The 12,825-nt window shown below is 31.6% G+C and overlaps 1 protein-coding gene across 1 annotated transcript in view; it reads left to right on the plus strand.

Annotated features, from left to right (window-relative positions):
- Positions 1-12,825, plus strand: part of LOC134717803 (uncharacterized) — a 42,968-nt gene continuing 30,143 nt past the window's right edge. The window contains exons 1-5 of the mRNA XM_063580296.1: positions 1-7; positions 4,663-4,742; positions 7,471-7,548; positions 8,701-8,836; positions 12,627-12,724. Of these exons, the coding sequence (XP_063436366.1) occupies positions 1-7; positions 4,663-4,742; positions 7,471-7,548; positions 8,701-8,836; positions 12,627-12,724 (399 nt within the window). The remainder of the gene's footprint in view (positions 8-4,662; positions 4,743-7,470; positions 7,549-8,700; positions 8,837-12,626; positions 12,725-12,825) is intronic.

A 12,825-nucleotide genomic window follows, 5' to 3' on the forward strand; every position in this document is an offset into this window, starting at 1 on the left:
ATGAAAAGTAAGTATAAATGTTACATTTAGTGCATTGTATCGTACAGTCAAAATAATATATTAGCTTGAGATGTGCACTACTCTTGTCGAATTTATAATTCATTTATTACCACAAACAGAAAACAAGAAGCTAACATCCATAACGCCCCAAATGATGTCGTATATAAATAGGTTTGTTTTCTCATAATACACATCTTTCCGGCGAGTGTTTGGTATAAAGAGGAATACAAGACACGAGATTCAGTATGATTGGACTGTATGTCTCCACACGGCTATCAACAATGGGCATATAACATAGTGCAAAGCCTCTACGAAAGAAGCCGGATGTCATAATGTTAAACAATTAAAACGATTAAATCAACAGCCATATTTATGACAAACTACTAGTATCTACGAGGGTAAAAATATGACAGATCGCAACCACAGTATTGCAGCTTCCTGACTTGGAACAAATACATTATATAGTGTGGAGGGGTCAAAAACCTTTTTATAAGTAGGGACCATGAAATTTATTTCCTAATTTTAATTACACTAAATGGAGGAAACTAGAGGGTTTAAAATATCTGGAAAACGTAAAACAGGAAGAGTGATCATCCTTCATTTTGTAATATTTTTTTATTTTGGATATAACGCGTCCTCTGATTGGCTGACTATATTTTGTTATCAGCCCATAGACATAATTAAGTCATTTGATTGTGACGTAATCAATGTTTTTTCATGGTCTTCTACGGTTTTAAATGGAATTTAGAATTAATTTATAAGAAATGACTGCAATATTTTTTCTGTCTATTTGAAATAACATAAAAAAAATGTTGTGCACACTGTTAAACAACCCGCTACGCACGTTATTCAGTATACACCACATTTTTTATGTTATTTTTTCTTAAGTATACCGTACACTGTATTTCGTCACAGTATTTGTATACTATTTTTGCTATTTTTATTTTTTTCGAATTATGATTTTGGAATGCCTTATTAGTTGTTCACACACTACTGTAATAAAATAGACTTGGAAGATTAAGAAAAAAAAACAAGAAATCATATATTGAAAAAATAACGTCAATACATACATATAGTGTACCATAATAGCAAAAAAGTGAAACACGATGAATAGACAATAAACGATATAAAATAGATAAAGCTAAGTTACTGTTTAGTGCACAGTCATAGGTGTATCTAAAATCGTTGCTAAAAATAATTCCTAAGATTCCCAGAAGTGCAGGCCGATGTCTTAAAACACTTTTATACGTGTACGACGAATGATCAATCATGAAACGACTTAGGATATCGTATAGCGGGTTATTTTCGCAGATAAAACAAAATAGTCAAAATTAATTCCCCCAAAGTATAAGAGTACATGCAAAGGTATTGATTAAAGTTCTGAGTTCGAACATGTTCTGTATACCATCAATGAAAATCGCGACGTTTCACACCGCAAAAATGACCCGCTATACGGTATACCCCTTATATCGGAAAGAATTAAAAATATCAATGGATATTTGTTATTCTTGTCGAGGATTTCGCATATTTCGCGTATGTCGAGCATTGTTACATGATCTTTCCTCAATGTTGATCAACATTTAACCAGCTTTGCCATTATGAATCATTTTCATTGTAACTTTATCAAAAGCACCTACCCTTTTGTTAGATTATCATGAAAATATCGCTATGTTTTGTATTATTGTTTTAACAAAAATAAAGAATTAAATATGAAAAGTTGATTGTGGTTATTTTATTTGATGCATATTGAGAAAAGAGGGACGAAAGACACCAAAGGGACAGTCAAACTCGTAAATCTAAAACAAACTGACAACGCCATGGCTAAAAATGAAAAAGACAAACAGAAAAACAATAGTACACATGACACAACATAGAAAACTAAAGAATAAACAACACGAACCCCACAAAAAACTAGGGGTGATCTCAGGTGCTTACCATAAAAAAGTTGTAGTATACGTGATAGTTGATATTGTACAATATTGCTGCTTTAACCGTAGTCTTATTTGATAATGTATAAGATTGTTGCTTAAACCTTTAAATCAGTGTACTGTTTACAGAAAGAATAATTGTTGTCTCATTATAGGTATAAGTCTGTTGATAAGTGTCAGCTTTGTTGTAAGATCAACACGTGAGTATTATTCTATCATAGTTATAAGGCTGGTCCTTTCCCTTGCAACATATGGGTATTTTAAAGCCAAACAGATAAAGGACAGAGAACAAGTATGTCGTAGTCATTTGAACTACGTTATACTGCCAACAACTGGCTTCTATGGAATTCATATCATTCACTCGAAATAAGTACGCTGCTTCAGAAGACTGTATAACGTCTTTTGAGAATCTAAAAGATTGGGTATCATCAGTGTTTGTACACCAACATGAAAACGTATGTCCATTGTAAAGAACGTTTTTGACCAATTACAACGTTTTGATGTACGCTTTTGAAAACATTACCAAGAATGCATTATATTCCAAAACGGCGAATTTACCTGTTCAGTATCAAGTCGATATAATGTGCCCAAATGTTACAATAACCGTGGTTCTTCGTTATTTTGAATCTGAAAATCCTCTACAGAGATGTATTCCTACTGTAAATGAAGGCAACAGTAGTACACCGCTGTTCAAAAGTCATAAATTGATTGAGAGAAAACAAATCCGGGTTAGAAACTTAAATAAAGGGAAACACATAAACTTAAAGAGGAAAAAAACGAAACAAGAGCAACGCTTAAGCGCAACAAAAAACGAACGACAAGAAACACTCATAAAAAGATGGTGGTTGAACCTGGTTGTCTGGCTATCCAAACCAGGCGTTTTTATGGCAACGTTGAATATAACACTTAAACATGTGAAATGACAACATTGCATTGCAGGAATACAATACAAAAAAAATGCATTCAGGACAGAGAAATACACAAATAAACTAAACAATAGTACATTTCGACATGCTAACCACAGAATGAAAACGAACACGTAAAACAATCCAGGACTGCACACAAGAACCACGAACTGTCTGTCACACGACTGATTCAATTCGACAAAAATTACGTCACAGGAAATAAAATTTGATATAATGCAAAAGTACATGTAAGTCATGTACATATAGTTGCTTTTAAGGTAGATCACCAGTATATATTTTTTGAGACAGAATTTTTTTATAATTTGCCAAAATGAAATTTTTACTATGCTCTTTTAAAAAAATTAATAAAAAGTATGGGTCACCGTGCTATTTTTCAAGCTATGAGTCGTTGAAAATTGCCAAAATTTGGTTAGTTTGTTCATGAAAAAACACATTAGTGTGCATAAAAAAAATTCTATGAGATAGAATTTTGAAATAAATTGTGAGAAGAAAGGTTTCATAATATGTTTTAATAAAATAAAAAGAAAACATGGTGTCACCGAACTTGTTTTCTTGCTACAAGTAAAAATAAAAAATTTCCCTATTAGCCCAGTATAAATTTTGTACTTAAAGAGTTATCTCCCCTTAAATGGCTCATTTGAAAAAAATGATTTTTAAACCAAAGAAAATGATGTTTGTTAAAATATTTTGTATAATACAATTAATTAACAAGTTTTCTTTAAATAGAAAAAACTTCTAACCATTGAATTGCAAATCTGTCTCCTAATTTGCAGATTTAGGCAAATAACTAGACCGATTTTGTACTGTGATTGTACAATCCAAGATGGTGGTATACCATCAATCTACCTTAACCTAAATCTTATATATCTTAGTAAGATACACAATTGCATCTCAGAATAAACAAATGTACGTTTAAGTTACACTCGACTTACTCCCCTCAATATAAACGAGGCAAAATATATACATGTGCGAAGGTCAATATAGAATTGTTTAACGATAGTTTGTTCGGATTACCTTACTTTAGTGCAATTGTATGTTCACAATCTTTGTAGACATGTAAATTGATAAGTTATGCTTCCTAAATGGCTTTGTTTCAATTCAACATGAAAACAGAAACATATCAAAGGAAAAATTACAAAAGTTTTCAACAAAAAATAAATAGCATAGTTATATCCAATAGTCAGTGCTGTCATTTATGTTTGGTTGTATTTCTATAATAATAATTTTATCGTTTTAATTTTTCAATTCAAATGAACTTGCTTACGAACCGTTCAGTAGTCTAGTTACTGAAATATTGCTTCCTTTTATGACAGATTGTGCTAAATATTTGTTAAGAAAATAATTATTAATCAATAAAAAAACATTTTATTGTAAAAACCATGAAATGCAGGTGATCCACAGAAAAAATAAACTAATGACAAATTGAAACTAATTAGAATGTTGAGTATAATCGTAATAAATTAATGCTAAATCAAGTACACGACGCATACATTCGACGGATTGGATTCGTTAGAAGTCAGTAATGATAAAAAATTGCAGGTATTATTTCAGTTTATATTTTTCTCTGGTGATGAAGTCTTATCCAATGAAGCTTATAATGGCAGTAAAAGTGACAGTCTAACAAAGTGAAGGAAGGAACGTTCAATCTTTTAAAGAAAATAAAGCGACAGCACCATGCACATATAGATCAACTGACAAACAACAGTACACAAAACACAAAACAAAGGCTAGAAAATATAAACTCCACAAAACTGTGTAACCCGTCGTGTAATTGCTTAATATGTCATTAAAAAACTTCTTTATTTTAGTTGCCATAGTTTGTCTAGACTGTAGAGGTTTAGTACAGCCATACGAGTGTCCTACTGTTACAGAGTGTAGTACACACGAGGTATGATAATACAATAAGTAGTAATATAAATCATGATCGATATGGGAAAAAAGGACATTAAAAAGTCAGATCTATCGAAGGTTGATTTTTTCTGTTGAATTCATCTTTGATCCGATGAACGGTTTTATTTTTTCTAAACGACAATTGGCTCCTTTTAATAATATTTCCAGTTAAAATCATATAGAACCATAATCTTTGTCATTTCATTTTATGTGTAAATTAGGTAGATGTTATAATGTTAATGCATTATCAATGCTTGAAACTCATCTTCTACTATTCAAATCTAATATAAATAATATTATCATAGTGTGTGTACCTAGCCATATGTACCACTCCGGACAAGGACTTGCATATATTTACGTAGTACATGACATCACCCCCGATTCTTGGTGAAGTTCGTCCTGCTCAGTCGTTGTTTATTATGTTATGTGTTGTCGGCTGTTGTTTGTCTTTAGTTTTCCACGGTATACTTTTACGATTAAAAACTTTCTATATTCCGCCTCATTTCTGTGATGATTCTTCAAAAACAATAATTATGATCTGGATCCTATCACATATGTAATGTATTGTAACAATATAATAAAGCATAAAGTTTAATGTTTATCTACCTTAAACATCTATTAAACATCTATTTCCGCAATTTTGGATTTGTTTTAGTTTCATTATTAAAATATATGTTGCTAAACTGAACTTATTCAGTATATAACGCAATCCTGGCGCTTGATTTAAAAGTTTAAATGAAGGGTATCGGCAGCCCAGTAGTCAACACTTCGGTGAATATACATGAATATCAATAATGTGGTCTTTTTTTTTTATAAATTTCCTGTTAACAAAAGTTTATATTTTTCTAAAAACTAAGGATTTTCTTATTCCAGGCATAGATTTCCTCAGCACAACTTTTTGGAATTTTCGATCCTAAATGCTCTTCAACTTTGTAATTGTTTGGTTATTAAAAATTTTGATATGAGCGTCACTGATGAGTCTTATGTAGACGAAACGCGCGTCTGGCGTACTAAATCATAATCCTGGTACCTTTGATAACTATTTATCAACCACAAATAATATCACATCGGAACAGCTGTAATTCTTATTGCACGGGAATTCAATGTCATTACAGTACAATAATCGTCTACATAGTTATAATAGGGTGGTAGAAGGGGGTGTCCTTAACAATCAAACACGTGAAATAAAAATCTAAATACACGCTGCAAGGAAAATAAAAATTTCGAAAGCACGAGAAATACAATTGTAAATATTCAGGAAAAGTATTTAAAGTTATGACCGTCATTCTTGAATATCAGGCAGTCATTATAAATGGACATGACGACCTTGTCGACACCTTTGAACGTCCGCAAGTTGCATATCGTCGCTGGGCTTCTAAAATGTTGTAGATTACAAATTTTGCAAGAAAAAAATATCTCACACACAGGCTTTGAAAATTTTGTCAAAATGCATTCTTCCAAAATGTCATATGTGAACTAAAACATTTTTGAAAATAACAGTGAAAGAAAAACTTTTACATTTCTGGATTATCTGAGAACTGAAATTATTTTCACAGAAATAAAGAAATGTACAATTATTTCATTCCCAAAACCACTATACAACGATTTTCAAGTTTTCATACAACATTTTGGAAGCAAACTTTGCAAACAACTGACATTGGCAATTTTGTAATATGTCTTATTTCCAATGATTTGATTGGTCTAACTGTATGATATTTTGTATTACCAAAGATTTCCTCCCGCCCAGATTATTGGTATCAAAAAGTTTTTTTTAGCGAAAAAAGTCATATACGACATTTTAGAAGCCCAGCGACGATATGATTTGTAGAAAAAAGTATTCAGTGACATTTGATAGCAATTAGTACCTTGGAAAAGCATAATTTAAAACAATCTCGGGAATGACTTTGAATTAAGTCCCGGTTTACTGTTTAATGAAAAGCGAGTCAAGCATTTACGAGATATTAAGAGTACCGACACGAACACGGAAAATAAATAATGGGAAACACGAAGCACGCAGGTCGAACCAAACACAAGCAAAAGAGCAATTAAGGTGGTACCCAACACTTGAACTAAAATTAATTTGTCTCGTTTAATTTCCATAAAATTTTATCAAAGTACTTACTTTGACCCTTTAACAAAAATATAAAAAAATCAAAAATTTTGAACAAACCGTTTTGTCAGATAATATACACTGGTTATATAGCAGTTTGACAAACACAATTTTGATCATTGAGAAGCTTAATTTTCCTGATACAACACAACGTAATTAAAACGTTTAGATGACTTTACAGAGTTATATCCCTGTAGTGTAAGGTACCACCTTAAATGTCAAAACACGAAAACAAGTGAAATAAAAAGGTCGAAAACGTTGCACGAAAATAAATACTCTTTACGACCCTCTTATAACAAGTATAATCTGTATAACCTTTTTTTATCAGCAATTACTCAATTTTTACAATAATTTCACATGCAAAGAAATCGAAAACTACTAGTTCGCTGTTATAAAACACTTTTAAAGGAAATGACTGATGAAAATGAAGATCAAATTGAGCTTGTGAGTGGATTTAACATAATTTTTAGTACTTAAATTAATATGCTATACACCATAAACATGTCTTACAGCGATAACAGTTTGACTAAAAAGCTCGGGCTTCTATGACGATTAAAATATTGAAAATACATATAACAATCTACAGTTTCATACTTATTTTTTGTTACTTTTTCAGGTATGTTACATAGAGAAATATGAAACCAGTAACGGACAAAAATCTTCTTTATACAATGTTGGTTGCAAACCACTCAATGTAAGTAGCCGTTTACTTCACGTCTTTGCAGATAATGTATATGAGAGATGACGATCGTTATCAAAGACATCATAATGAAAAGAAAGAAAGATTCAAGATTCTATATGAATTAACATTAAAAGTTTTACCATAAGTATACTATCAGAAATGAGGCAAATTTGACAAACCTTGAAAAATATGTGAATTGTTTAACAGTTGATGAACTGAACATTATACATGTTAGAGTCGTAGTGTTAATTGACCTTTGCACTGCTTACTCATTCAGAGTACCTACATTTACTGTGTTTTAATAGGTTTGTGCTTCTTGGACACTGTTGCGTTCTGTGTTTTTAATGCCGACTGTTGATTTCGACGTTTTTACTTTTGGTTATTGTGTTGCCTTATTTTTCTTTCATTTTTGTGATTGTTTATTGTTCCCATATGAGTCATTTTTCTTTTATTATATATCATACTGAAGTGATGATTTCCTTTAAAATAGGTAACCGTGTTTCCTAATAGGAGGATTTATTTAATGTCGCAAATGATTTATTAAAAAGGTTAACATAGTGTGTAAATCGATGAGGCGTTAACACAACGACACACAAAATACAAGGTTAACACATGATTTTCATCAATGGGCAACTGTGTTTCAACTTTGAATCGCCCAAATAATAAATGTTGAAAACAGGTTCAATTAAAAATCAATGTGAACGAGCAATCAGTTCTGGAGAAGCAAGTTAATAATTTACGTCCGATCAAGAAATAACAAACACACCTGGTACACGTAAAATACTAATAATTATAATTTAAGTTAAGAATACTATTAGCACTCAAACATTTGTAAAAGTATTGTTAAAATTCTTTACCCGATGAAGTATTTTGACATATTTGTCTTTTCTTGTCGTTAAACATATATCATTTATATCCTTTGCCTCATACATAAAATCGAATTTCCTTAACTCTCAATTTGGTAACTGAACCTTGAACAGATTTAATATTTGAACCTTAAAATTATTACAAATGACATAATTTTGAATCTTGCAATGTCAAAGGTAATTTGTACAAAATATAAATGAAGGCAAAAAAGCATATAATTATTGTATAAGAAGAATTAATGTTATTGAAACGGTTAAACATAATTGTAAGCAACTTTTTTTTGTTTTATTATTTGAGTTCTGCAGCTCATCAGGTCCAGTTTTACCAGTAATCGGCAAACGGAGTGCTAGAAAACGAATTGATACGACTACATGTCATGAATGCTGCAGTGACAAGGACATCTGTAATTTGGAAGGTCACTGTGGTTCTAAAAGTATGCTATATTACTAAAATGTTTTATAATTATCGAAACAAAAAATATATAAGAGATGTAGACATATATTGATAAAGAAAAATATGCATATGCAGGTTAGATAAATATCTAATACTATCAATAGTAGGGTAAGGTAGAGTTTAATTTATTCTAAATTGTGTTCGTTTCTTATTGTTTACTGTCTGTGTTAATGATGTTTTTGGTCAAGGTGGATAACCCTGGCCTCATAATTTTTGGAACTTTTTGTTCCAGGCGATCTTCAACTTGGTAGTTGTTATTGCTGCCAAACTTATTACATCCGAGCATAGTTTTGTGTGGACATAGCGCCCGTCTGGTGTATATATATTTTTAAACCTGTTATCTTTGGATGGCTATTATTCGTTTGCTTCTCTGTCCTATATTTTCTCTCTTTTATCTGTTTATTACTTTTAACCCTGTCGTGTAATGTTGTCATTTAAATGTTATAAATAACACTGCCATCACAACGGGAGGTTTGAAATGTCACAAAACCAGCTTCAACCAACCATTTTTTTTCATAAAATGCCCTGTACCAAGTAAGGAAAATGGCCATTGTTACATAATAGTTCGTTTCTGTGTGTGTTACGTTTCGGTGTTGTGTCTTTGTTGTGTCGTAGTTCTCTTATATTTAATACGTTTCCCTCAGTTTTAGTTTGTAACCCGGATTTCTTTTTTTCTTTATCGATTTATGAACTTTGAACAGCGGTATACTACTGTTGCCATTATTTATTCAAACTTGAATAGCTAATCTGGTAAAACAATACAAAAATGGTCTCTATAGAACATATCCATTCGGCCGTAACAACCATTCTTAACAGACGCATTTGTTTGGATATGCGTGATGTAAAAGGTCGCCGCCATTGCCACGCGGAATAGAGAGTCGAAATACTTATCTAGTGTAGGAGAGTGCAAAGTGCAATATATCATTGCAACAACTCTCTGTGAGTTGAATATTTTGTATGTTACAAAGTGTAATTACCATTTCTATTCAACATAACTTATCTTTCCAGTCACAAAATTTTCAAAACCAATCATTTGTACGAAATAGCTTTTACTGAACATTAAGCAACGAACAAAACATTAGTTAGTCATTTGATTGTGAATAGGATTATTGTATATTTTTTGATAATTATGTTTTAGTCAGTTGCGTTGTTTGACTGTGATTTTCTTTTGTCATTTATCGATATTTACACCCCGCTTCAAAGGTGTAGATATACTGTTTCACCTCTGTCAGTCTGTTTATCCGTCCATCGTCCGTCTCTGAATATTTGTCTTCGCATCTTTTCCAGTAACTACATATTAAGGCTTTCTGAAATTTTGTTTCATGGTTTAAATGAATCAGCTATACCGTTTGATGCGTTTTCAGATCATCACTTAACCTTTTTCCTGGTTTCCTCATAATTTTAGCCGGCGGGGAATCATTAGTGAACAGTAGCTCAAAAATTTACTTCTTTAACAATGTTATATAAACGGGAGTTTCTGCTAGCCATAAAATCTCGTTCAACCTACCTTTTCTTTTTAAATGTCCTGTACCAAGTCACGAATATGGCAGTTGTTATCACATAGTCAGTGTTTATGTATGTTGGAGTTTGGGTTTTTTTGTAGCAGTTCAGTGTTTTTGTTCTTCCGTTTTATTTCCTTTGGTAGTTGATGTGTGTTTCCGCAGTTTTTGTTTGTGATCCGGATTTGTTTTAGTTAAATTGATTCATGACTATTTATCAGCGGTATACTACTACTATCTTTATTTTGCACAGTAATTCCAATTATTGACACATTAACCTTCAATGGATGTTTGGGTTACTCGCTTCATTATTTGAATATAACAGACATATAAACAACTGTTATAAAAATGGCAGATTTAGATAGCTAAGAAACCCTGTTTAGTTCACTGTTTTATCTCGTAGAGACATAACTTAGGAATGTGACCAGTATAATTACACATGGATAGCGGCTAAAAACATTCTGAGAAAGTAAATTTTCTGAATTTTAGTATTAAAAAGTTCGAGGCATTTAAGTTTGGAAATATGCCACACAGCCCTATATTTTAAACTTTGAAAAAAATAGTATTGCATATGAATTTGCTTTTGAACGAGATAATGTTTTCAGAAACTTGATAGTAAAAGTGGTAAAAAGTATCCGTAAAAGGAGGTATTTTGAAAAATTGCATTGTCTTTATTTACAAAAGTGCAAACTATACATGCTATAGAGTTTCCCTTTTTGATATTTTTATCTTGTAGAAACAGCTTTTGTTATAAATTTGAACTTTATCTTAATTCATTGACCTTTTTTTCTATCATATATTTGATTGATCGACTGACTGTCATCTGCTAAAGGTACAGTTGCAAATATTTCATTAATTGTAGAACACTTTTAAACAATAATTCTAATAAGTAGGTTCTGCTAACATGGCTAAGGTGGTGGATTGGTGTTTTGAATGCTTTAAGAAAATGAGGTCATGACAAATAGAATTAATAGTTTTTCAACTGGCAACGTAGGGATACAACACATAGTTATTGCAAAGGTTTTTAACGTGCAAAGACGGAAAAACAATCCCAGCATCGCACGTGCTTGGTATTCATACATCCCGCATAGCCAAATAGACACTCCTCTTTTATTGGTATATCATAAAATTGTGAAAGAAAATGGGAAATGTGTCAAAGCGACAACAACCCGGCCATAGAGCAGACAACAGCCGAAGGCAACCAAATGGTCTTCGATGTAGCGAGAAACTCTCGCACCCTTTTTTACTTTTTTCATTCTAGCATCTCTGATGAGTCTTTTGAAGACAAAACGCGAGTCTTGCGTACAACATTTTAATCATGGTATCTATGATGAGTTTTTTCATATACTTCCTCAGTTTGGTACTTGAAGCTGTGAAAATGCAGAAATTTGTCGGATCATGATTGATAATAATTATTAAGTATTGAAAACCCTCCACGTTTAAGGGGCATTAACTGTCATATTCACGTTCACCAATTTGACTCATATATGGCCATGTAATTAACCATTGAGGTGACTTCCGAAGAATGCCGACGATCATATTACCCAATATAAACAAAATTTAAGATATAAATAGATACCAACACGTATAATTAGATTTTTCAAGGTATGTTTGATTTTATATTATAGGTTAAAAAATATGTTAATCATCGTTTTTTATTTACCTGTATAATAATAAATTTAGAAGATCAAATCAGTCAACCAAATGGTTTTCCTTTTTTCACTAGTAATGTTTTCCTTCAAATAGCTGAACACGCAGAATTAATATGTATCACATCTCTAGCTAAGGGGTAAAATTGAAGGACACATGCATACGTACTCAATGAGGTCATTTCACTTGCAAGTGATCAATTCATCAGCGATATTTATTTGCTTAGTTTCACAAAATTTAACCAAAATGACTGCTAAAAGCAAATTATTATTTCACTATTTCATTTTGATAAATAATTGAACAAACACAAAAATCATTTCTTTTATATAACTCGTAGCTAATGCCCCTTTAAATTATAATACAAAAAAGAGGAATTGATGCAATTGCTTATAAGATAACTCATCACATTAAATTAACATTGAAGATAGTAAATGTATGTCCCCGAAGATTTATGCGTACGAAAAATGCGTCTGGTGTATTACATTATTAGTCTGGTATGATGGAAAATTCCGAGAGGATGTGTTTTTAGGTTATCATAAACATATGTAAAGAAACACACAACTTGCTGTTATATATTAGGCTAAAACAGAAAGGTATTAAACTATCTGTATTCTGTTACAGGTGCTACACTTCCCGTAGGATCAACCATATGTTATTCATGTCCTCTTGCCATGGATTCTAATAAATGCAATCACATTGCTCTATGTGACAGAGATTCGGTAATGTATGACTTAATCACAAGATATATTTTGGTATTTGTTAGTTTAATTATTAGGTGTGGTAAATGTAAGCGAAAATGACCTAATGGTTATCAATTCAT

Source organism: Mytilus trossulus, chromosome 5, assembly GCF_036588685.1.
Source record: "Mytilus trossulus isolate FHL-02 chromosome 5, PNRI_Mtr1.1.1.hap1, whole genome shotgun sequence".
Lineage (NCBI taxonomy): Eukaryota > Metazoa > Mollusca > Bivalvia > Mytilida > Mytilidae > Mytilus > Mytilus trossulus.